The sequence below is a fragment of the Manacus candei genome, unplaced genomic scaffold (genome assembly GCF_025592945.1).
Source record: "Manacus candei isolate 608988 ecotype Guabito, Panama unplaced genomic scaffold, ASM2559294v1 h1tg000057l, whole genome shotgun sequence".
Taxonomy (NCBI): domain Eukaryota; kingdom Metazoa; phylum Chordata; class Aves; order Passeriformes; family Pipridae; genus Manacus; species Manacus candei.
The window spans coordinates 4,229,230-4,256,603 of record NW_026138105.1 but is presented as its reverse complement, the minus strand read 5'-3'; the positions used below and the strand labels follow the sequence as shown (position 1 = coordinate 4,256,603).

Below are 27,374 nucleotides of genomic sequence, written 5' to 3'. Positions count from 1 at the left end.
ACTTAGCAAGTTGTCATGTTCTATTTAATTGCTTTTGTGAGCTCCCAAGGTGATCCTGGGACTGAGAACACTTCGCTTCTCTTGGTGGACTTTTCTTCAAGAAGGAGGGGGGTATTTCCATGTCACTGCTGCAGCCAAGTCAGGGTGACTCCCCATCAGCAGACATCTGCAAATTCTATTTACCATTGGGGGCAAAGAGACAATTTCAGAAGGACTTTGACTGCTGCTTAAGACAGTTGATTTCACCAGCTAGGATGGATAACCCCCAGTAAAACTCTATTAGTTAGCAGGAAGGTTAAGAATTAATCTTATTATGTTATTCCAAAGCAGGCCTGCATAGAAACCCTCAAGTATTAAACTTTATTATGCAATTTTATTTTTTTTTAAGGAAGGTTTTTACCCATAAAATTCCTGTACCAGCACGTGCACACTACTGCACAGAACTTACCTCCAACACCTCAGCATCCTGGACTTGGCAGTCAAAAACTTGGAGAAATCATGAAGGCTCATTAATAATTCTTTCTCATGGACATAAAGAGGGAAAAATCCAAAAAGAGTCAACCCATGATTGACTCAGGCTGTGTTATAGGGGGAGACTGGTAAAATCTACAGTGATGTCAGACAAGCAAAGGTCTAACTGATTTAAAGAAGAGAAAACCTGGAGGGATGCTTTCTCACCAAATTTGATACAGCATATATTCCATAGTTGCCATTTCAAGCAAATGACTCAGTTGTTTTAATTAGTCTGTCAAAATACCAAGGGAAAGAAATGAGGTCACATTTTAAGCTTGTCTCTGGTTGGAAAAAGAACCCCCAGACTTTTAAAAACCCAGATTCTGAAGGAAGTGTTAAACACTTCATTTTCCCCAGACATTTCAGCCAAACTGCCCTGGCTGCTCCAGGGTGGCTGCTCCAGCAGTGCCTGCTGCTCTCCTGCCTCTCAAAGATATGAACCCCAGACAACTCCTGCTGCCTCTTCAGGAGATAGAGCTACTCAGAGCCTGAGAAAATTAGATCTTGACTGAAGTCAATTTAATATCAGAGGAAAGTGTTCACTGCTGGCCCTGACGGTCCCAAACACCTATTTATCCATCTCAGAGTGTGCTACCCAGAGTGGCAGCACCAACATGTGCAGATGGAATTTGACATGACCTACAGATAGAGGGAAAGGAAGAATTCACTCAGCCTGTCCCACTCAATCTGAGATTACAAGAAATCAGTGGCAGTGATAAAACACATTTTGTACCATGAGCACATCCATGTTAGTAATTAGGGGAAAAAAACAGTTCACTAAAGACAAGAGTTTTAGTACACACTTGAGTTTCAGAGCTGTTCCCTGTCCAAACTAGCAGGCTCAGTGTCAAAAGAAGGAGTGACATGCCCAGAGTGTCTAAGTTTATATTTATTTAATACGAAAAAAAGTTTACAAATCCACCATGCAATCCACCATGCACTCAGCCTGCATCTAGAGAGGCTAAAGGATGACTTTGTGCTGCTTTACCCACAAAACTCTTTGAGCTACAGAGGTCTGAGTGGTTTACAAGTGTTAACTAAGATCAGTTTTACTGAACCTGGGTGAAGAATAAAGCAAGGACACAGACAAAAAGAAGAAATGCTGTCTTTCCATTCCAGTTCTCTAGCCAGGAGACCATGCCTTCTTTCATAACCATTTCATACAGAAAATGTTATTTCATCCTACAAGTCAGCTAAGTGATTTGATTTGACTCTCCTACTCACAAAGGAAAAGATATTTCTAAGGAACAAATAAACATGTGCCTCTTTGACTGTCTGATGGAGTTATTAGAACAGACTATGAATTATTCTCAGTAGATTTAGAGCCAGCAGGAATGTTCTCCACCTGTCTAACAGTTAAAACAGGGGTAGTGTCAGAGACATTCCAGATTTCTGTGGAGATTTTGCAATGATCTCTATCACTGCCATTCCTAACTCCTCAACATTGTGCCCATAGGAAGAGGTCCTTTTAGGAACCCAGAGCTCTCCAAGGGGGTCATATCCATTGCAAGCAAGTTAAACTTACTGAATCCATTAACATCTTGGCAGCTGGAAGAAAAAGCATCTTCATTGTGCACAGCACTGAGTTTGGTGGAGGTCTTGTCAGAAGTAGCCACGGGCCCCATCTCCCTCTGTGTGCTGGTCTGAGTCTCCTTCTGCTTCTTGGCCAGCTTCCTTTGGGGCAGTTTGGAGAGGGGAGAAACCAAGGTCAGTTTTCCCTCATTAAAAACGAAGCAGTGACAAAATATTTTGACAAACCACAGTTACCCCACTCGGTCAGACATGCAGGGCGTTTGACAAACTGCACGGGAGCAGAGCCCACAACTTCCGAATGTAACTGTTGTGGAGCACAACAAACATCTTTGAGCTCAGCTGACCCTCCCAGACACTTCTGTTGCACAAACCTGCATCACCCCAGCAGTGGGAGTGCTACCTCATCCTTGGAGAGAGAGGGTGGCATAGGCACAGCCCCTGGAGGGGGTGGAAACCACTCCAGGAAGAGCAGAGGGCTCGGGATGGGGGCAGTGATCAGCACCACTCACTCGGAGGTGATGGGACATCTGCATCCATCCCATGGGGTGTCTGCACCAGGGGTTTTCTCAGAGTGCTCCAGGGGACCTGTCTCTGTGCAACCTGAGAGCTGGAGCAGAGTTTTGTCCTGTCCCCATCACAGCAATGAGGGCAGCAGCCTCCTAAATTCTGATACACGCCCAAACTGCACTGAGGATCCACAGCCAGTGAGGGGTGGGGCAAATTAAAGGCTGAAACTGTGTTAGAAATGTCCACATATGCCTGTGCTCCAGGAAAAAAAGGTATTTTCTTATTTTGAGGAGACAGCAAAAACTTTGGCCAAAGCAGAAACGCTGCCTGCTCTGAAAACACTCCCAGAGCTGAGAGCATAAGAGGCTCCTCTTTTGCAAACACAGCTAATAATAAGAAAATGGAGAGAAGCAGGAAAAGTGAGCTGCTAAGCTTCCACTGACATTTGACTGCCCTGTGCTTCACTTGTATCAGAGAGCAAAACCCTTTAAAAATGAATGTGTGACATTCTACAATCCACACCTTGAAAAAATATCACACAAATCCCTGGCGCCAGCAAAGAACTTTGCTTACACGACTTCCCTAGATAAGAAAATAAAACAAAATAAAAGGGAGAAAAACAGATTACTGTAAGCAGGAGCTTTAGATTTCTCTCTTTCCTCCGACTCAAAGAAGAAAAAAAAAAAATCCTAACGACTAAATCATTGTGCAAAGAGATTTTTCTTCTCTAAGACTACAGGCTTATGGTAAGTGCTACCTGTCTTTTAAACTTCATTAGATTCTTAAAAAAGATACTCCTTGCAGCATAGTCTAAGGGGCTTTATTTATCCACAGAACATGTCAGAGTGGCATTTCCAAGCAAGTTCAAGCACACAGCTGAGCCCCAGCCTTCAGGAGATGGGCAGCTTGGCCAGTCACACTCGTTTGCAACGAAGGGTCAAAGACAGCTAAAACCTTTGCCTGTGTCTGTGGGAAAAGGACTTTTTTAAAGCAAGTGGATAATCCAGATCAGGAGAGCACAGATTTATGGAGAAAACTCGAATGTTTGCTGCAAACTTTAGAACAAACACATGTTTCATCTGCTCCTCCAGCTGGGGTTCAGCCTTTTACAATTAGCGGTTCCAGTCCAAACCCAGAGCTGTTCAAATTGGGTACAAAACCACAGGGGGCACATTTAGATCTCCCCACACCCCCATGGTGCACCCACTCCTGCAGATGAAGCTACAAAGGGGAACAGCCCTTGAGTGATGAAGCAAAAAGCTGGTGTTTAATGATGTTAAAAGCTTTGCTTCCAGTGTTGGGCAACGTTAGCACAGAGCTGCAGACGTGGGAGCCCCTATTTTTTGTGCTGTGGTAACTACAATAGTCTTGAAGTGTATTAACTCTGCTATGTGGTTCCATAATCCTTCAGATTTGCTAATAGCACATGCCTGTGTGAATTCTTTTGGCAACAGGAATTAAAATCTCTCAGTGGGAAACACTAATCCAAAATGCAGAAGTCTTTAATAACAAGCACTCTGGACTGCTGGGGTGAGCCCCTACAGACGACCACTGCTGAGGTTTAAAAATGGTGAGTCAAGAAGGGCGACTTCCTTTTTAAATCCAAATGCAATTATTTGTGGCAATTATTATCTGTAAGTCCCCACGGCCTGGTATTTTTTTCAGAAATGCCAACAGGCTACAAAGAGCTGGAATTGGCAAACTTGTTTTCTCTTTGAGCAACAACATTTCTGCATGTCCTAGGCAGGAAAAAAAAAATAACCCCAAACCCAAGCCCATTAGTCCCCAAAGGCCTGCTTACAACAGCCCTATGCAAAGGAGTTCTACCTGGTCCTGTAGAAGACAGAGAGGCCCCTAAAACATTGGCTTGAATGCCTAAAAAGAAAAGGTGACATGAGTTTAAAGGTCCCAACCTAACTCGCCCACACAAACCGGCCGCCCCTGCGCAGGAGCTCACAGGGGGACCAGGGAACACAAAACGCTTCTGCACCTGAAAAATGCTACAGGTTTCTTTATCACTTTCCACCTTTCTCCCTCTCTATTCTAAGAACGTAAAACTTCTCCATCTAAATTTAGAGGGAAAAGGAAGACAGATCTCTTTTGAGGATTTCAGAGCTAAGCTCGCCAGACACATCAAGGGGCTCTCGGTTTCTGAACGTGCCTTTTCTGCCGCCGTTCCGTGTCTGGGTAGAGTGGCAGCACAGGACTAAGCCTATTTGGTCCTTGCCATCATTATAATTCATAGAAAGGATTATAAAATCAAATGACTAGCACTTTCCAGAATGTTAAGGATGTGACTTAAACCCACAGCTAGGTAGAGGTTTATTTCCCGGCGTGTCAAAAATGCCTTAGGAATTGGGAAAGCATTCATCTAGAAATGCTGCTTCCAAAAATAGAGATCTCTGCGGATCACTGACCAGCCACATCAGTGACAGGGCTCCTGCTCTCCCCACTGACCAGCCTCCCCTGAACACAGCCCTGCAACAGGCTGCTCCGGGAGCATTAGTGTCAATCACGGGTGCCCAGAGTGTGCCCAGCACAGCCTGACACCAGGCACCGAGCAGACACCTCCCCACTCATGCATTATGCAGCTGAAAAGGGGAGGAAATAAAGGCCCAGGCAGATATTGGGAAGAAGAGTGCTGCAATCAACACAGGGTGAAGAGACTGAAATGTCAGCAGGGGAATAAGGTGATATTAATGGCTGGGTTACATTTAAGGGTAATGTGTGAAGAAGAAAACAGGAGTCTGTGGATGGAGTTTAGTGGGTTGCCCCTTGCAGGGCTTGTAAATGAAGAGATGGTGTTTAGAAGCACTACACACACACAGGAGGGATGAGACAGAAAGATGCTCGACGCTGAATAAAAAAAATGAAATCAGCTGTATCATCAGGCAGTTGATGGTGACCCCACTAAAGCAAGGATAAAACTATTGGCAGTGAACCTCAACTGAGTGTAGGTTTTGGAAAAAAACAAGATGGAGGTTTGATTCAGTTATTTTTGAAACTTCTACTCCTATCAGAAACTAGACGTAAAATCTGAAGCACTACATTCAAATTGCCAGAGTTCCACTTAAACACTCCAGGAATGCAAACCTGGTATTGAGCACAAACCATTTAATGCCACGGGCATTAATCAGAGAGCTCAAGCAATATTTTCTGTTGGAAGTATCTGCAGGATCAGATCCCTGTTTTGCAGAGGTTTAGATAAGCGTCAGGGATTATTTTTTAAAAACAGCTTCAAACTCTTCTTTAACTTTTTCTATCAATTCTACATGAATGTTAAAGCTGTAACTGCCACTCCTCCAGAACTCTCATACGTTTACATTGACAGATTTAATTTTAGATGTTTCCCAGGGATGGGTTATACACACTGTAATGTAGATTTGCATGCACAGGTAATTTAGACATTAGGTATAGATCACCTAAGTTAAATGTGAAATTTCCTCCCACAGACACGAATTGCACATTGCCCTCGTTTTCAATAAGCAGTTTCAAAAAGCCACAAAATAAAACTCCTTTTGCAGAACTGTGCATAGTAAACTGCTGGGAGCACACACATTATTTATGATGAAATCTGCAGCAATTTAAGGCAGGCTGTGATGAGCCATACAAATAAAAAGGAGCACTGGTTAAACAGAAGATCTACTGAACAGATCTCCATCCCCTAAACCTGTGGTAGATCACAAATTCAGTTTAGAAGAACAGTTTCATGCTGGTGTGAAAAATAAGGGAGGGATTATACATGGCACTACAATCTGCAAGGCCTGGGTGATCCTTTTGGTGTGACTGAGGATCAGAGAGGGCTCTGCTGTAACACTGCACTTCAAATAAGACACGTGCCAAAGGGACACACACAGAGGAGGACAAGGAAGGTAAAGCTGGAAAACATGATCTACAAGGAAAGGCCAAAGGAAATGTGGATCTTTAATCTAGAGAAAAGGAAATCAAATAGGGTGGAGAGGTCTTCAAACATATGAAAAGACACCACAGGGGAGCTGCTCTCACTGTCTGCAGGGGCGAGGGAGTAAGTAATAGGGCTCAGCTATGGGGAGGGCAGTTCATTTGAAACTTGGGGACAACTCCATGCAGGAAAAGCTGCCTGTCTCTCAAACTGACAGGGCAGACAGGCTGTGAAGTCTTGGTCACTAAAGATCTGTAAACAGAGCAAGTGGAACGAGAGTTCAGAGCCTTCCATCGCTCCGATGCTTGGGGAATCTCCTCCGTGCTCTGATGGTCCTCCTTCAATCTGCACCTCCTCACCTGCTCCCCCTGCACTGACTGCACCCTCAGCAGGGCTGAGGAGCATTCCTGGCCTCAGGAAGGTTATGGCAGGGACACAGGGAGTACAGGTGGAGGGAAGAGCAAGGAGCATTGTTACTTACAGAGCAAACATCACTTGACAGGAGAAAGTGAAGTAATGCAGAGGGAAGTCAAAATATGCTCTGAGTATTTTGTACTGAGTGCACACAAACAGAGGGTCTTGAGAAATATGATCCAAGCTTCACTTGATCAAATTTTTAACCACTTTTTGTGGGGACATTTACTTACAACCCTACAAACTACACAGGTCAGAGCCATCCAATATATACAAGCCCATGTTGGTACTGACAGCCACAAACTCTGCCCCCTGCAAAGTTTAGGCTTGCAATCACCACACAGACACGTTCTAAATAATATCTCACCTACTTTCTGCATTTTCATGATTTTTTTTTTTAATTTGCCTTCATTAGACTGGCTTAGCCACTGATTAACAACTCTGTTTTTCCAGCATTTAATGAGAAAAGCATCTTACAGGAATGTTTCTTCTTAAAATCCTGATTTAGCAAGCTGACCTGTGCAGGCAGATCCCACCATCCATGGAAATATATGGAGATATTTCTGTATTAATGTGGTTATACAGAGGTATGCCTATAAATAAAATAATGGGCTTTTTTTTCTTTTCAAATGTCCCACAGACAGTGGAAATAAATTCAGCACAAACCCTGTTATTTAAAAAAAAACCAGTAAGTAAGTATAAATTTAGCTTAATAACCTTTGACAATTCCTCCCAGCTGAAACCATCCAACAATTAAAACTGGTAAGAAATTGCAATGGGAGTTGAAGGGGCTTCCTATGTTGTAATAATGTCCAAGGAGTTCTGGCCAGTTCAGGGGAAAAGTAAAACATCATCTTGGCCATTGAGTGCCCTTCTCTTATAAATAACATTAAACTGAGTGCTTGTAACACACACATGAATCTCTATATTTCCAGAAACACTTCCCTGGTCTGATATCTCTCCTGATTAAATTTCATTCTGCAGCCATTACCGAGCCCAGGAGAAAGAAACAAAGCAAAACAAACAACCCACACAGAGAAAACATTTCCATTCCTTTTCCTGGTGAGGAAACAATAAAATCATGATATGAGTTGCTGCAGTTGAAAATACTGTTGCAAACGAGGTGCCTGTCATTAAAGGCAAACCCTCCTGTAAAATGGATGAATTGCTGCCTGTGTTTTACAGCTTCAGCCAGGAAAAAACCCCAAAAGCTTTCAGACGTGGATGGGTTGATATCTTGCACTGCCCATTAAATTTAAGTGCAAAGAGACAGCCAGCAATTCTGTACCAACCTTAGACACCATTTGTATTGGTGTAAATACAGAGTAACTCCTCTGAAAAGGCTCAGGCACCACCCTGGGGACAGGGATGAAAGGAGTGCACCAGGACAGGAACTCCCAATTCCACAGCTCCCTTTGCCCAGGACAAAGTTCTGTCCCAGGATCTCAAATCATAAAGAACCAGCTTTTGATGGTGGGTAAATTGAAGGACACTATATGATGAGTTACAAGTTAGGAATTGAGGCCTCCTGGGTTTGTATTTCCACTTAAAGCACATTATAAAAGACCTTTATGGCCTTATCTTTCACCTGTTCCTACATGTTGTAGCAAGTTTTCAATCAAGTGTTGCTATACAGAAATCCCATAACTACGTATACCAAAAATAACCAAAAGAGCTGCTCTTATAAATGAATATTTGTGACTGGTTTCACCAGAGCTGAGGGTGCTCAGCCATCTTACAGAATCAGATTTTAAGCCCTGGATTGCAGCAGAACACAAGCCCAGCTGAAGGCAGAACTCCAATTACCACAGTGCTGTGGCCTGTCTCTGTAAAAACCACTTACTTATGACATAACTCTCTGTGACTTTAATAGAGTTATCACTAAGAACTGTTTAGAAGAGTTAGGGTTGGGGATTTTGACCTTCCTAACAAGAAGATTTTGGTTCCTAACAAGAAGAAATGCCAGTATAGCAGATGACAAAGCGTTGAGAGGAATTATCTGAAAGTAGACAAGAACTGCTCTAAGAAACACAACTTTGAAGTCCAGAAACTGAAACCAAAAATAAAGTGATGTAGTCCATATGGTCACATTTAAAGGTCTGCCAGCAGATCTATTTGAAAACCTGCTTTTCAGTGCTGGTAACTCATTCAACTGAATTTTGCCTCAGAACTAAAACATTCATACGAAGTCATAGCATGGAAACCAATTCTATTTCAAAAAATATATATCCATATTGCTGCTCTTATTTTCACAACATTTCAAATAAACTTGAATCAAACCTCTCTGCTTATGGGAGGCTGTAGCAATTCCTATCAGCTTTGCTAAGAATTACACAGTCCTTAGCAACTTCAGATTTTCATCTGCAATCACAATGCAACACCCCATTTCATGTGAACCTTGAAACATGAAACTCAGTAAAACTTCACTGTTTGCTCCTTCATGGATTCTCCTGATTTCTTCCCTCGCTACTGGAATATTCCTTGTGCCTTGACTGTTGTTCAGGTTCCTCTCTTCACTTTTCCTGAGTCACTGTACTGTTCCCTGAGAAAAAGAGTTCTAGCAAATTGATCCCCAGAAGCCATTACAAGACAGCAAAGAGATCCCTTAAGGATCCCTGTGGTTGCTCCAGCAGAGCAATCCTCAGCTGACTGCTTAAAACAATGTAGTGCTGCTGTAAAATGGGTCACAGAGGGCTCAGAGGTTGATTCATCTTTTTAAATACATAAATCTCAAAATATAGTAGAGCAGGGAATGTTCTGACCACATGGTGTCTGCTGGAAGAAGACAAAATTATAATGCAAAACCTGGGACTGAATTTTTCAGGCAATGGTGCTACTGGTTGTAAGAAACCAGAACAGTAAAATATGAGAAGTGTGCAGAAGAGGAAAGGTTGTACCAGGAAATTCAAACAGCTAGCAGCACCCATGTGTTAAAAGCATCCCCTAGTTAGTTAAACTTCTCTTTAATCTGACTTCTTAGGGTCAAATTCCATTCTTAGAGAAGCAGAGTGAGGTCTAGAGGAACTGGAGTTACTCTGCATTTACAGTGACATCACTGGGCAAAGTCAAGGCTCGTGATGGTGTCCTGAGGCTCCTCACGTGCTCCAGGGAGTGGGGAAGGTGCCCCTTTCAATAATTTTCTGATAGGTCATTGAAAAGTAAGATCCCTCCACGTAGGAATCCTCAGACTTAACTCCTGTCCCCGTTCTTTGGATGTGAAGCAACTCAAGTGGAGAAGAACTCAAATGGCAGCACATTAACATGCTTCTTTTGCTGACCTGCTCAGCACCCTCCTGCTGTGTCTCCAGGACAAAGTCCCAAGACCAAGAGGAACTGTAGGAACAGGCAAAGGATGTGGTTGCTGGAGCAGCAGAGCAGGAGGAACTGGCAGGGCCCTTTTGACAGCTCTCTGGATTTCAGAGCCCTGACAAGTGTGGCAGGTTGTGCTCCCGGGAAAAGGGGGATGGCAGTGACACGGCTGCTGCTTCTGAGAGATGGAGAGGGCAGAGCTGTTCCTCTCAGCAGTAACAGCTGCCTTTCCACCCCTCCCAACCCTCTGAGGGCGGCAAAGCATCCAGCTCCGTCCTCCAGGACTCTTTCCTCAGATCATTGACTAGTCCTCTCCTCCTCCTGATCCTCAGACAACTATTATCCCAGCAGAAACAGCTTGGCCCCGATTACTTTCCAGCCCCTCAGTCTTTAGACAACAGATGGCTCTGGAAACACCGATGTGTGAAGCATTTTCATGTGCCTTAAAAACTGCCTTAATTATGCAGCCTTGTCATTAGGACTGGACAGGTGATTTAGATCTGAATATCTGAACCACTTCATAATCCAGCCATCTAAACCAACCCTGGGAACCTGGCAACTCCAGCAACAGGGACGTTTGCTGAGATCCTGTGAAGTTGTAGTTGTCAGAAATCTTGGAATTTTTAAAAAGTTTATACCCCTGGCTTCCCAACAATATCTTTCAGGTGTGAATTTTCCTGAAGTCTGGCTACGTACAATGGAATGTTAAAAAGGTGCACTTGGGACACTCTGTATCTGTCCCATTAGCATTTATAGAATCATGGAATCATTTCTGTTGGAAAAGACCTCAAAGGTCATCGAGTCCAACTGTTAACCCAGCACTGGCAGGTCCATCACTAAACCATGTCCCCAAGTGCCACATCTACATGTGTTTTAAATGCCTCCAGGATGGTGACTCCACCACTGCCCTGGGCAGCCTTTGCCAGTGCTGGACAGCCCTTTTGGAGAAGAAATTGTTCCTACTATCCAACCTAAAGAAGAATATTCAATTTGAAGAGCTATAAACCATAACTGATATATGGACATTAATGTGTTTGCAGGCACAATTACAGGTGCAATGGGAGAACAGGGAAAACACAACAGTGTGCAACTGAGAAAACTAAACACGAGCTGCTGGAAAGACAAGGATAAATGGAATGGTAAAAATAAAGTGGAAAAAGAAAAGAATACCACAAAGCACAGGACTACCACAGGGTGACCATGCTCAAGAAACATCATCCCCAGCCAAGTACTTACAAGTAATAGGAGTAGGAATAGGCATTTCTTCTAAATATCGATGGCCAATCAGATGAACAAAATATCCAAAAGGAGAAAAAAAGAAAAGCACATAATTAGATTTATAAGAACTCTAGGATTCTTTTTCAATATACAAAGTATTTGTGCTGGTTTTTGTACTGAGCTACCATTTTCTTACACTTTTTCCAGGAGCTATATAGGGTGGTGAGTAATAAAATAGTGAGCTGGAGACGGGTTGTGTTTCACTTCTACTACTGACTGGTGTCACCATGTATAAATCCCCTCACCTCTTTCTTCCCTCACTTTGCCACGGCAGTAACATGGATAATGAGACTTACTTTTGCCTGTTAAGTGCCTTGACATTTTTGAAATGGAAAGAAAGATGTCAGAGCTATTAATATAAATAACAATAAACAGGGGAAGCGCCAATGCGAGAACGCCACAATTTTGGAATATTTAGACAATGAGCAAATTGTCTAATGATAAATCACGCTTCATCAAAGTCTGAAATGCAAATAGTTCATTACCAATTCAAGCATCACTCCATATTTAGAGCTGAGCACTGGGGGTATGCATGAGCTTTCTGCGTCACTGTGAGCAAGCATTTTCTACCACAGTTTTTCAACAATTCTCTCCGGAACATTTTGATATGTGTTTGAGCAGCGCCACAAACCGAGCCTTGGCACTCAGTTAGAACTTAAGAGGTGATGTTTTCCCTTTCATAACTGGAAAAGGGCTCCTCTGAAAAGCTGGCTCACAGCAGATGTGGCCCAGGGTGTTACAGATCTCCCGCCAGGCACGAGGAGTCTCAAAAGCAGCAGCAGCGGTCAAGACAGGGAAAAACAGGGAAACACAAACTTCAGTCTGCTGCACAACTTTAAAATCCAATCCCTGAAGACTCCACAAACACTAGGAATTGCTTAGAAATACAATTGCAGGGTTCAAGTGGTCACTTTCATGGTTGCTCTGAACACAAACTCCATAAGCACACGGGGGAACCAGACTCAGCACAGTCACTCTGTGCACACATGGGGCTAAGGACAGTTCATGAGGATTAAATGGGAATGACTTGGTTTTCCTGGAGGTGGCTCTTGCTATAAACCTGGAATTCTGGCCAGATTCCTATTATTTTCCAAGCTATTGGAATGGCACGGATTCCAAGGTACACCTGAAGGTATTTTAACATAATTCTCTTATCTCATGAAACCCAGAAATCCCATGTGCCATAGAATGCACCAGAAAGGTGCAGTGACTGCCACTGAGTTTCACTGTGGAATTCCAAGTTCCCAATAACTTCTGAACAAAGGGAAAAACAACCAGAATGTGTAAAATGAGAGCTCACAAAGCTGAACCTCCTACACCCCCAAAATCATTCCATTAAACCAACCCCCCCTGAGGCCAGGTCAGGTTTCACACAGGACTATCCACTGCAATTGTTCCCTTCAGCATCTTGCTGTTCTTTCTGCTGCTCTCCTGTCTCACCAGGAGACATCTGTGATCACACCAGACTCTCAGCTCTCATTAAAAGCTGCACATCCCTCCAGGCTGCAGAGGAAAGCTCAGAAAGATCTGCTCCATAAGGACAGAAAATAAAGGCAAGCAAAAGGAGGGTTATGTTTTGGAATTGGACAGTCCATTTTGGCTCAAATTCTCCTAAAATATGCAGCCTAAAATAAGGACTTCCTAAGGAATATTTCAAAGCTTACTGTGAAAACTGGTCAGAGTTATGGTTCAGTAAAAACCCCAGGCTGTGTCCCACCTTAAATATGGACACAGGAGGGACATGGGGCAAAAAATGTGCAAATATCCCTTTTGCTGATTCTATCCTACAGCTTGGGTATGCTCTGCCCAAGAGGCTTTGGGGTTTTATTTAATTAGTTTAAGGTAACAACCTAAATCCTAATCCAGAATAAGGAGGTGAATTTTCATAGAAGGAAATAATCCTAGACCCTACATAGCCCCAAATCTCCTTTTTTGCTACTGACAGCAGTTTAAAGAACTTATTTACAGTACACCCATGACAGGCTGTCTGATCCTATTTATTCAGCCTTATATTTAAGGGGTCAGTGGAGGCTTTGTCTGCTCAAACACACAAGCCTGAGAAGTGTCACATTCTTCACTCCAGGGAAATGCAAGTCACGATTACACCGGAATTAAAACTGTCCAGATGAAATCACAACTGACCAAAATCAAATCCTTTGGGGGGGCAAAGTCAAAGGGTATTTTCTCCTAAAAAGAAGTTTACAAATGTCTTGTTTCAGTTTGGTTTTACTAACCAATCCTGTATTCTCTGGTACACAAATATATTTAACTAATATTAAGGACAAAGAAACAATCTCCTTATAGAGAACTGGAATTGTTTTGATACAATAAAAATGAGGTATTTCAAGATATGTATCTATTAATGAAAGAAAACAGTACTGCCTTCCATGGGCAAATCCACTCAAGCTGGCACTGATCACCACCTATAAATTAACAGGTTAAATTATCATAGAATCACTGAATGGTTTGGGTTGGAAGGGACCTTAAAGATCATCTCATTCCACCCCCTGCCATGGGCAGGGACACCTTCCACTATCCCAGGTTGCTCCAAGCCCTGTCTAACCTGGCCTTGGACACTTGCAGGGATGGGGCAGCCACAGCTTCTCTGGGCAACCTGTGCCAGGGCCTCCCCACCCTCACAGGGAAGAATTTCTTCTTAATATCCAACCTAAACCCACTTTCTTTTAGTTTGAAGCCATTCCCCCTTGACCTGTCACGACATGTCCTTGTAAATAGTTTCTCTCCATTATGTGGCAGCAATTTGTGTGTCACACACGTGATGATGATACTGTGATGTAACTCACAGAGCTACTGGGTTCCCAAAACCAAGAAAACAGATTTTGTAATTGATTCTGATTTTAGATACTGTAAGACAGTCATATTTAAAACACACACATATATATATATATATATATACACACACAAGTTTTACACATACTCATACAGAATCTGCAGCAGACTTTAAGTGATCCAAGGTTTCAACTGAAACTTTTAGATAATAAAGTCAAACCCAAATTTTCCACTGCATAAAGATTCTGACTGGTTTAATTAACTTCACATATCTGTCTAAACACTATAAAACTTCGTCAGCCCCCAAGAAATTTGTGAGTTGCAGGAATTTTTGCAATATGGTCTGCTGAAACTATGAGCAATTGGACTTGCTCATGCCTGGCATCTGAAAGGTTCAAACCAGTGTGCTGCTGATTTGGTGTCTCACAAGAACAAAATGAAGCTTCTGACAATCCCAATGCTCATCTCAAACCAGTGTCTTCCTTCTCTTAGTGCTCCTGTCTCATCTAATCCCTCTCCCTCCTTTTTTGTTTGCAGTGGTTGACAAAATGCTTCACTGAGGGAATCCACCCCTGTGCCCATTCCCAGTGAACTGCAGAGCCCTGGATCGTGAACAAATGTCACTGTGATATTTTCCAGCTCCATTTGAAGACAACATCCTGAGTTTATCTAATTAAATTATTTTTCTGCATTGCTGCCTTGTAAGACTACACAGTTTGTTCAGTGAGGAATTGGTCTCAGTGCACTGAGAAGGGAACTCTTTTAGAAGTGAGGTTAATGCAAAAGTGGAATGCAAGAGCTTAAGCTCCCAGTGCTTCTGTCTGCAAAACAGAAAGAGAACTTTGTTGTTAAACTCTTCTCTCAGAAGAACACAAACTTTCAGCTCTGCACCTCTAAAAGTTCCAATCAATTTGTGGTCCAAATCAGCTTCTCCTTTTATAAAAGCTGGTCCCAATCCACATTAGTTTACAAATTAAATGAGCCTGACAGGCTTAAGTTCATCTTCAGGGAACACTTGTCCATATGCAGCTCCAAGCCTCAATTGGACGTGACTGCTGCTGCCCATCCAGGGGAGCCCCAGAACCTGTGGGCTCAGCAGGTCTGGGAGTGGTGCTGGAGGTGTGAGACAGCCTCCAAAACCTCCTCCTGCTCTGCTAGAGCTTCTAAATGGGAAAAGATTTTAAAGTCAGTGAGCCAGTTTATTTCTTAGTGTGGGTTCCAGTGGGCAACCTTGCCAAGGACAGCAAACTGGCAAAGAGAGACACAGGTTGCAGGGATTTTGCCTGTTTGCACTGGGGGGGTGGAAACAACACAGGAAAATATGATTTTTCAGCTCTAGAAATCAAAAATGGAGAATTTAGATTTCTAATACACCCACTCACCTCCTTTCTTAAAGGTGCCTCAGTTTACAGAGCCTGTGGCAAAGTTCTGTCCATGGGACATCACACCCAAATCCACCAAATATTGCTGCTTCAGGGATCAGGCCAGTTCCCCAGAAAAACACGTGCACTGTCTCAGATCAGCATGAGAACTTTTGGGAACTTTTATATAGAGCAAGTGGGTCCTCAGTCTCCAACCTCTAGAACTCACTCTGCATTGTGAGTATTTTTGGTTCTGGCTTTGTTATCTGTGAGATAACTTGTGTTGTAACAGTCATGACAGACAAAACATCAGAAGAATCAAGTGTTGGAAAACTGGGTGGGGTGAGGCATCCACAGCTTCTCTGGGCAACCTGTGCCAGGGCCTCCCCACCCTCACAGGGAAGAATTTCTTCCTAATATCCAACCTAAACCTACTCTCTGTCAGTGTGAAGCCATTCCCCCTTGTCCTGTCACTCCAGGCCCTTGTAAATACTCTTTTTTCATCTTTCTTGTAGCTCCCTTTGGGTACTAGAAGGCCACAATCAGATCATCCCAAAGCTTTCTCTTCTCCAGGCTCAACAATCCCAATTCTCTCAACCTTTCCTATTAGGAGAGGTGCTCCATTTATCACTTTGTACTTCTACATGCTACTTCATGAGTTATCCCTTCACATTAATTATCAATTAATGACCATTAACTCTTTGCAGTAATAACCATTCCTCTGTTACTCATGTAATATCTCCCAGAACAAGCATTTCCTCTGGGACTACAACCTCTTAAGTGTTAATGTTGCATAAATAAGTATTAACTGCTGCCCTCTGTAGCACAAAAGGAATGTTTGATCTCCCTTTATTTATTCTTCTTTTTGAAACAACAACACTGTAGCCAATAGGTCCAAGATGGAAGCAAAGCAGAAACTTACCTTCTCTTGATGGTAAGCATTGCTCCCAAGAGGATAATCACAAACATCAGGAGACCAGCTATAACTCCAGCCATTTTTACTGTGCTGTCAACTTGTTTTTCTGGTTCCACTGCATTGGAATTCTGGGTGGAAGCTCCTTAAAAGATGGAGGGAGAGGAAGGAGAAGATAAAAAAAAAAAAAAAAGGTTTGTAGGGAAATCGTGCAATGATCCACTTTAAATATTCATTTGAAAGCCTAACAACGTATTTGCAATCAAATTGCAATAGGCAATTGTCCATCTAATCAAATCTGCCTTTAATGAGAGCTAATGACAGATAATTCAGAGCAGTAATCGGCTGTAAAATCCCAGTGTAATGCAAATGATTCTAATATTTTACTATATGATACTGTAATGGGGAATTTACTCTCCTGAAGCACTCAGCATACCCCCAGAAACAAGAGAGTAGCAGCTGTAATTTTAATCTCAAATATCTTGAGTGGAGGTGCAATCCTTACTCATCAAGATAATGAATGCAAAAGTTTGCAGTAACATACAATAACAATACTTGTAGAAACTTTCTTCCCCTCTAAAATCAGCACACACCTCTATATTTCACTGCAAATATGGAGGCCCATATTTTGGTGAACATAAAAATTACAATTCTACATGTAGCAAAGATTAATCCCAACACACAGAGCACCCTAGAATAAACACAGAATTCTAGAATGGTTTGGGTTGCAAGGGACCTTTAAGATCATCTCATTCCAACCCTCCTGCCATGGGCAGGGACACTTTCCACCAGCCCAGGTTGTTCAGAGCTCCATCCAACCTGGCCTTGGACACTTGCAGGGATCCAGGGGCAGCCACAGCTTCTGTGGGCAACCTGTGCCAGGGCCTCCCCACCCTCACACATCATCTCCAGGTGTGACTTCTCCTGCAGCCCAGGCAAGACAACATAATTTCTATTTGAATTTTTCTGTTTTTTTTTTAAGAGTGAAGCCTGCACACCTAAAACCAAAACATATTTAGGAACGTTATCTGCGCAGCATTTCCGCTTTTCCTTCCTTGCTGTGATCTGATTTTGAGAGCCTGTTCTCCCTGCACTAACAGCACCTGACAGAATGTTGCCCTCTCCCCTGCTGCTGCTTCCATAGTGCTCATTATTGGCTCTGCTGACTTCACTACTTGCTGCACAGAATTTTTCCAGATATAGCTTGAGCCACTGAGTTTGATTTAGAAAGCCCCACAAGATTTGAGTCATGGCTACTCTAAAGACTAAATAAGCCTATCTTCATTATATTCCTGATATACTTAACTACTCCTAAAAATATCACCATGGCAAGTTAAGGAAGTTAAATGAATTCATGTTACACGAGATCACACTCTTATCTTGGGCTTCACCTTTGCTGGGGGAGTCAGCCAAGTCTTCCTCCACAGCTTAAATGCAGTAGGGAAAGGGCATCAAAGGTGAAAACAGAGGGCTGACATCAGAAGACCATAATGTTTTGCTCTTTTAATAATTCTGTGTTGGTGACCTTCAGGAAAATCTGAATCCCTTCTGTTCTGAAGTTGTTTGGGGAGATAATATTCAACCAAGCTCATGTGTTGGTGAGACAGCACAAAGCCTCACTGGGTTATTCTATTGCCTGTTTGGCACACATTAAACTGCACAGGCTTTAAAAGATCTTTATTTGCAAGGATGAATCCCAAGGGTCACTATGATCAAATCATGGGGGTTGGAATGAGATGGTCTTTAAGGTCCCTTCTACCCCAAATCATTCCATGATTCTATGATACAGAATGATATAGATGATATAGATATAGGATATGATACAGAATAATAAAATACCAATATAGGGCTTTCTGCTATGTTCTGAATAGGGCCTTAGCTGATGGACTTCCAGGGATGAGGATCTTATCTTCAACAAACTGTTATATTCTCCTCCCACAGTATCCTGAAGAGCACACACAGCCCACTGACACCAGAAATGCAAAATTAAGAAAACTCACCACATGCAGCAATAGAAGAATGATTCCCTTCCTCCTACAGCTAAGCTGGTAATCTGTTCTGCCAGAGCAAAACCCAATATTTACCAAGCAAAAAAATGCTGGCTCTTGGAAACACACATATAATTTTCAGCTTTTTGTCCCTGACAACTCTACTGCTCTGCTGCCTTCACCAATTTGCCCCCTTAGTTAAGAGTTCACTGGTAACTTCTGTGCTCACATGTCTGAAGTGCCCTAATGGGACTCCTGAGCAGGGAAATAAAATAACCCCTCAGTTGCATATTACCATCTTTATTTGACATCTCTTACAGTCCTGAAGCAAATCTATCCTCGAGGTATACCATCACACAGGCAATCCTGACACCATCACACAACAAAGTCAACGACAAAGGTACAATTTCTCCCTGAAAAATGGCTAAAACTCTATTCATTTGAAGTGAAAGTCAGAAGCACTCCAAATTGTCCTTCACTTGAGTTGCAGTTACTCCTGTGACCCTAAATAACAGGTGCTGGAGAATGGTTTTCTATCACAAAGAGCAGTCAGACCCCCCTCATTTTTGAACCATCTGAATGCCCTCGTGAAGTGTGAGCCACGTTAAACAAAAAACAAGAATGGGCTGTCAACTCCATCCTCTAATCCACTCGATTGGTTGGATTTTGCCAGGCTGCTGCTTGTTACTACAGGCAATGTGTGGTCAGTGTATTTTTATCTGGTATTTCTCATCCCTTTGCAGGCTCCTGCAGTCCTGGAAGGAGGATAAAGGCTCATTATCCGTCCTGACACCTCCACACTGCAGTGACTGATTCACTCAAATCTTCAGTGCAACTTTCTATCTGTCTTGGCAAAGGCCAACAATTCCTTTAGGCTACTAGTCCAACCATTTGTAAGTTGTCTCAGCTAATAGTGCCTAGGAATTGAAGATATGACAGTGTCAGCAAATTGCTGGCTCTGGGATCCTTAAAGCCTTGCAATGAAACTACTGCAGAAGTCCCTTGTTTTCCTGCCATTCTGGGATATTTTCCTTGCAGATGCCTCAATCTCCTCTGGTTGCTCATGCTCCCACCACCAGCTGTAGGTAGGAACATTTTTATCCTGGTAGGAGGACATCTGTGAGCTGTCCCTGTCCTTGCAGGAGGTGACTTCTGCTGCTCCTGACAGAAATGCTGCTTTAGAATTCCGTTTTCTTTCTCTCCTTTATAGGGACGCAGGATCTGAAATCCTCTGAGCACAGCAGCCCATACAAACTGCTCAGATGGCCATTTCATACAAATACCTTTAAATACACTTGGAAAGCTCTGCACTGCTGTACTTGAGGGGCCACCCTCTCCTTTATGAAAAACAATGTTTATATTCTGCCGACATTAAAACAAGAAAAATAAACAATAACCATATTTTCTAGGCGTTACTTCCACCACATCTCCTGGAATAAATTGGTCCTAGTAACAGAAGCTCTATACTGGAATAATAGGATACAGAACAGGTCAGCACTGTTATTAGTGTGTGTATTCCAGTGGCACCCAGAGCCCCTGCTCAGGTCAGGACCCCATTACACTGCACCAACATGAAGCAGGACAATTTTCTGCCCTAAGCTTGATTTCTTAATAAGGAAGGCAAATGATAGAAGACAGTGCCAGAGAAGTGAAGACTGTAGGTCCCCTGACTCCCTATCTGTGCTTATCTACCACATAGGCTACTACTTCCAGAGATACACATTTCTGTGCTGTACAAAATGCACCATCCCAGAAGCCTGGCCAGCAGCACCAATCTGACTTTCCCAGGCATCAGTGTTCACCCAGCTCTCCATTTGTCATTCAGAGCTATTTCAACACTTTAGTCCTTTCCTAGCAACCCAATTTACTTTGTCTCTTCAAAATTCCCAGATCCAGCATCTTGCAGTGAGACAGAAGGCGTTACAAGAAGCACATTTATGGGAGATGCTGTTCTGGTGATGCTGCAGAGAAGCAAAGAGGGCAGAGCAGGGAAAATGGTTTATTTCCCAGAGTCATCCAGCTCATTAGCCCAGGAGAAGTCAGGTTTATGGATCATCAAGCACTGATGGTTTAATTAAGGTTTTGATTAAGCCCTAATCTGGCCTTGCTGCTGTGGAATCACAGAATCATAAAATATGCTGAGATGGAAGGGACCCATCAGGATCATCAAGTCCAACTACTGGTCTTGCACAGGACACCCCAAGAATGCCCTCATGTGCCTGAGGGCATTGTCCAAACACTCCTGGAGCTCTGGCAGCCTTGGGGCTGTGCCCACTGCCCTGGGGAGCCTGGTCAGTGCCCAACCACCCTCTGGGGGAAGAACAGCTGAGGGAAAGGCACCATAGCAATCCTTCTCCCAGCAATTTATGCATGGATATATTATTTGAAAATAAGCCACCAGATATAAAGCAACCTTCTCTGTGGAGGTGGCACTCTGAAAAACACCCAGGAAAGAATGATTATTGAGTGCATGGAGCTAAGCAGGACTGATAATACAGGTTTCTTCTATAAAACCTATTTCACAAACTGCAATTTGAAACGTCCTTTAAGCAGCAATTACAAAATTGCATTTAGAAAAATGTAACTGTCAGGAAAAAGGATTCAAAAGAGCCATAAGCAGGAGGAAAAGTCAGGTATTTGTGTAAGATTTCCAGGTGGTGAGGAAGAGAGAACAAAGCCCTGTGATGGAAGTGGTACCACAGTCAGTGGTAGCTGGGTCCCTGTGTAGGAGAGAGGAGCATCCCAAAGCATAACAGGAGGAGGGAAAGCAAATAAAATGGCTCTAAGGACAGCAGGGTCAAGAAAAGGGCAGTGCAAGTGTAAAGGAGGGAGGGACAAAGTGAGAGAAGCAACACAAGCATTGGTTCAGCCTCCAGGTCCAGGAAAGACCCAACAAGGGGACAAGTCTGGCACAGATGAGGTTTGGTTTCAAATTTGTGACACCTAAGAACACAGCCTCTTCAGACAGAAATCCACTCGTGGAACAGAAACCAATCAGAAAAAATCACTTCAAAGCATTATTTAACCCGGAAAAATTAATGAAAAATATTGGGTTCACAGTCATTAAAATGAGCTGTTCAATCAGAATGATTTCTTTGCAGCACATAATGGCCAGGCTGCAGACTGAATGCAAAATCTCCTAATAGACCTAGAGGCTTATATTCAAAAGACAGCTATTCTCAAATCACTTGTAAACATGATTTCCTTTATTTATTTTTTTATGGTGCTTTCTATGTGAGTGGCCTACAAATGATTCAAGCATCTCTGCACACAGAAATGTTCTCAGAGTCTGATAATATCTATACCTGTGGAGCACAGTCTGACATGCAGACACGAGGCCAGACCTCCAAGAATGATAACACTGAGATAAAGGTGGGAAAGCACCATTTTATATCCTATTCTAGAATACCAAGCACCAGCCCTGGGCATCAGCTGACCAGTATAAAACTTCCAACATTGTGCTGGGGCTAAAAAACTGTGCACAAAGCCAATGCTGCTGTACATCATGAGCCAACAATGAAACAGCTCATCAAATCTGAAAGCCACGTTCCACTTTGGTTATTTCTTTGTTGTAATTCATTAAAAAAAAAAATAACACCACAAAGAGTATCACTACATGTAACATCACTACACCAATTTGCCTCCTCCAGTTATTGAAGACTGCAAACAGCACAGGCGTAAGCCTACAATGAGACATACTCATTTCTTCAACAAAGGTCAAAAAGAGGGGAAAGAATGGTGAGAGGCAAAAGCTTTCAACCATATTCTAAGTAGAGAGAGCAGCAAAATAAAGCAGACCAGGACAGAAAGACAAACCAGAATTTGTATGAGGGATTTTCAAGCTTACAGGTTGAATCTGTGGGAGGATGAAGGTAAATACACAGAGAGGAATCAAGATCAGCATTATACTAAACTGGATGAGAATTAAAAAATAGCACTAAGAGAATAATTGATTCTGGAGATTCCAGGCAAATCCACCACAAAGGCTTTTCTTTTCTCCACCTACAGAAGCACTTAATTTGTGCTAAAGGCAGATATATGGTCCCCAAGAATGAGAAAGGTTATTACATTTGCTTGAAAGAAGAGCTCAGCTAAAGAGCAGCTGCTGTGATGACAACAAGTGATGGGATGGTTCGGGGGTGAGAGCAGGTTCCCATTTTAACTCCCCACTTTTGCAGAGTTATTTAGAAACCAGCTCAATATTACAAAAATGGAAAGCAAGCAAAATTCCCGTTATCACAAGTTCAAACTGACAAATGTGACTTAATTTTTGTGTGGTCCAAAACAGACACGGGCAGATCAATCTTTTGACTGATACATGTGAACACTTCACAGTGCACAGTGTTGTGGGCATATAACACACTCATCACACCCTATTAACAAAAAATAATTAACCTTTGCATCAGTCAGTCCCCTCCAAGAAGTTACCCTGATCTCATCACGATTATCATTCAAAATCCACACCCACACCAGCTGCAGAAGCTGCAAAACCAGTGAGCAAAGTCAAGGGGTGGGTAGGAAATGAATACTGAAATAAAATCACCTCTTGAGCCTGACTGGTCAAAGGTGTTCCAAGTACCACAGTGGCCTACAAAAACCTACAAAACCTACAAAAACCTACAAAACCCATGCCTGGTGAGGCTTCACCCCTGGGCTGAGTGAGCAGCATGCAAAGGAGGGCTCTGAGCCTCTCCCAGCAAGCAGGAGTCAGCTGGGCAGTGTGTCAGGGAGTCTGTACACACGCTCTACGTGTGCTGCATGAAACACTGGAACCTCCTGCACTCTGCCAAGTGGAAGCAGCACTTTCAGGCATGCCTGGAATGAAGATTTTTTTTCTTTCCCTCTACAACAATACTACAAAGCAGTCTCTGTTACACCTGCCTCTCTCGTGATGTTATCACAGATCCTAATATCACCACGTAGTTTCTAAATGTCCAGTTCCTGGAAGAAGCTCAGAAGCTCATGCATTAATATTAACCCTGTTTCTGAACACTGGCTTGTTTGGAAATCTATTTAAGGAAACAGAGGTATAATGTATTTGTAATAGCCTTGGGTTTGTGATGCCTTTGGAAGTGCTGTTAAAGGACACTGACAACGATAATCTGTTTATGAAAACCATTTTGAGTGATCCACAGTACCTGACTAGTGGCTGATACACCTTAGAAAGGATCTCCAGATATCAGGAAATGGAGACCAAATATTGATCACTCAGATGGTGTAAGTGTGTGAAGGTCAGGAACATGCAACACTGCTGTCCAAAATGTGACAGCCCTCCTCCTGCTTCCCCCTCCCCTGCCCCATCTCAGCCGTTGTGCAGAAGAGGCTTCAGGGCACAATCAGACAGTTCTTTCTGCAAACCTTCAAGCAGGAGAGATGAAAAAATGCCCCTAAATTTCACAAGTGAATAAACATCTACTGCTCTCTGCATTAAAACTAAATAAACAAACCCCAAATCCTTTCTGATTTACCTTCACTTGTGGCTTTAATGTCCAACTACCATTTTTTTTTTCATTTCCCCCTCTTTGCCTGGTTACCAGTTTATTTGGAAGCAAAAATAAGTGTAGAGCCAACCAGCCTCAGCCATGTAGAGGCAACAACATCCTTTCCCACCAGGTGGGTGCTGAAGTGGGACAAGAATCTCCAAGTAAATCCTTGCCTGCTTTGATTCCCAGAGGACTTGGCTCACACAGCAATAATACATTTGATTCTGTTTTTTCAAAAAATCTCTCTTTTTCTGAAGATATCCAGTGTGTCCTGGGAGTGGATGCTCTGAATTACAGAGTTGATGTTTGCACAGTGCTAAACTATCCCAAATTTTACCTTAAACACTCTGCCTCTTCTGCCCTTCTCTCCAGCTGCTTATTTTAATTGAGGAGACCAAGATTAGGGTCTAGCAGTGCAGCAGAGCTCTGGAGTAGAAAATGCTCTCTAGAAACTGGGTTGGAGTTACCAAATTCAGTTCACTGTGGCCTCATCCAGCTCTAGAGCAGGTTCTGCACTAATTTAAATCTCCCTGGAAAAGGGAGCCCCTAAAGGTGACATTTTAAATCCCTCTAAGTAAGTCTTGCCACCAAATTTGGTGAAAATAAAGATGTTCACTGGGTTAATTTGGTATCCACGTGCCAGGAAATTTGATTTATCTCCCAGTGAAGTGTATTTTTCGTTAAGAGCAACATAAGTGTGTCTTCTATTAACAGCTGTGTATGGTGATACACAAACCTAGTGCTAAAAAATAACTTTTAGAAGGCAGAGATTCGTTCAGGGGAAAAAACAACTGAACATTTTTATGCATTCAACTCAAAAAGTGTGATAAACTCCTCTGAAATAAATAGCACAAAACAGAATAAACCTGTCAAAGGAATAACATTCCAGTGTATTAGAAGACAAAATGCAATAACAAACAGATTTGAAGTGGGATTAGATCCGTTTAAAAAATACATTATCTGTCTACAAACCCAGACTGTATTTCAGAAAACAAAAGAAGCCTCTTCAATGAATTTGAGGGACCAGGAGCTATTAAAAGAACAGTTCTCATATGCAGCAAAACCATGTGTGAACAGTAGGAACACTTTTCCTCCTCATTTTCCACTGATTTCTTGCAGTCTCCCTCCTGTCCCAAGATTTTCCTGGACATTTTAGACCCAAATTCTTAAATGAGGTCTCAAGACTATCTCAGGAAGTTTCCTTCTTCCAGTGCTACCAAAAATCAGGACCTTTTCTTCCATCTTAAAACCATTTGAACTTCACAGTGATCCCAGCACTTTTCTGCCCCTGTATCATCACAGCTGTCCTGATGTGTAGTTGAAAAAACTGTTGGGTGAGGAAGCCATAAGGGGACAGGAATAATCATGAAGCACTGGGAGAAGAACAGGAACATTCCTACAGAAATGTAACCCATCTCAAAACTGAAAAACCATCCCCTCCTTTCCCCTCCCTTTCCCATTAATCACATGTAATGCTGTCACACCCCAGTCAGTCATTCCGTGCACATCAGGCCAAAGGAGAAAAAACTACTTCCACAAAGCTGATGGGATTTCCTCTCTATATTTAAATTTTCTCTACACATTCAAATGTAATGGTGCTGGTCCCAGTGTTACACGTGATGGGGCAAGCTGGTGACACACAGACCTCCAGGTTCAACCTGATGAAACCACAAAACCCTTGAGAAGCTCCAAACATCCCCACTTGTGATCTGTGAGCAACTTTACTGCTGAGGCTCAGTCCTGCAGCTTCTCTGACTGCAGCAGCAGTTTCTACACAGAGGGTTTCCAGACCCAAGCTTTCATTTTCCTGCCATATTTCTTCAACAGCAGCACTCAGCTGTCAAAGAATAAGTGAGATCAGCCCCAGTGAATTCTGGAGCTGCTTTCACTGAAGATGCAGCTCAGCTCCATGCACGCCCAGGGAGATATTCACCCTCTGCAGAGGGGCATCTGTGGGGCTCTTCCACCACACTCAAGTGCTCCTGTGAAGATTTAAGTGGTTTGAGCCCCCCCAGCTGACCCTCAGCACAAGCCAAGATCCCCCTCGGAGCTGAAGGAGTGACATATGAGGACTGTCCCCTTTTACACTGTATTGGAGTAATTATTAAAAGTATTTTCCCATGCAAAACAAATATGAAACAAGAAGTCATGAAGCTGCTCAGACCTCTGGAAGGTTGACCAGTTTTCCTTCTCCTGAACTGATAATCACCTGTGCTCAAGAGGCTGGGCGGGTTTCGCGTGGTCACCTCTTGTCTACCTATTACTGCTAAAAACAAGCAAAATGGTTCCCAGGCAGCATGCACAGAAAAAAAAAAAAGGAAAAAAATAAAAATGTACCTCATAATGATTATTATAGTTCCATTCTTTCATTTGCAAGAACTCACATTTTAAAGAAAGAAGAAATGAGTATCAGGAGATAAGGAACCATTAATGAGCCCTCTGCCTTGGTTTCAATTACACTGTGAAATTAATTTAATGCACTTTAAGAATACAAGAGGTAATCACTCTCTCTTGGTAAGAGGTTACAATTTTCTCTAATAAAGTGTCAATATAAATATGTTGCTTTAAAACAGGGAGAACAAGTCAGTTAATTCAGAAAGAATGGGACATATTAAAACAAATGCTATCAAGGAAACCAAATGGCAAAACCAACAAATAAACTGTCTGAATGAAAACTGTATGGCAGAGAGCTGGTAAATTGGGGTTTAATTAGAAACTTATTTTTAAAGAGTGCTTTATGCTAATGAGATGCATCCAAGTGACTAATGCTGTGAAAGATGACATTACTCCAGTAATTTAAAAAGAAGAGGAGTAGCCCATATGAGGAGGGAAGTGGCAAGAAATCTGAGAGCAATGAATCTGAAAATAAATACACACGTAGATACAAAAGGTTAACAATGTTTGTGGATTTCAAACATGCTGGCAAAAGGTGGGATGGGCTGCACAGACTGGACAAACGCAGGGAGCTTTCTGATGGATCATCAAATGGCACCACAGCAAAGGCTGGCAGGGAGTCCCTGCCACCAGCCCCTCCCACAGGCATCAGCCAGCTCCTCTATGGGAGCACTGGATGGAAGGAAATGAGCTCACAGATGTGCTGCCCCATGTCTGTTAAACACGTGCTGACCCCCAGCTCTGCTTTGAAGGATGCCATGACCTGGTGCTCTGAAAGGCTGACACTGCCCCCACCTCCTGACATTTCATAACCCCAAACAGAAAGATCTGAGAGCTTTTTCTTGCTACCACAAGAACTAGAAGCAGCACACAGGGAACCATGCAAAGGGTGAAGCCCCAGAGAGCTGGGAAGCAGCTCCTGTGTGGAGCTGGGCTGAACTGGAAAGGGGTCGATCTGAACGGCCTATTTCTTGCTAAAAGAGAAAAGAA

At 42.8% G+C, this 27,374-nt stretch overlaps 1 protein-coding gene across 1 annotated transcript in view; it reads right to left on the bottom strand.

The window, feature by feature from the left end:
* The window catches only part of PTPRT (protein tyrosine phosphatase receptor type T), a 457,975-nt gene that overhangs the window by 58,543 nt on the left and 372,058 nt on the right, over positions 1 to 27,374 (bottom strand). The window contains exons 14-18 of the mRNA XM_051802833.1: positions 26,200 to 26,256; positions 16,529 to 16,664; positions 11,414 to 11,443; positions 4,381 to 4,428; positions 2,039 to 2,187 (exon numbers count right to left, since the gene is read on the bottom strand). Coding sequence (XP_051658793.1) covers positions 2,039 to 2,187; positions 4,381 to 4,428; positions 11,414 to 11,443; positions 16,529 to 16,664; positions 26,200 to 26,256 — 420 coding nt within the window. The remainder of the gene's footprint in view (positions 1 to 2,038; positions 2,188 to 4,380; positions 4,429 to 11,413; positions 11,444 to 16,528; positions 16,665 to 26,199; positions 26,257 to 27,374) is intronic.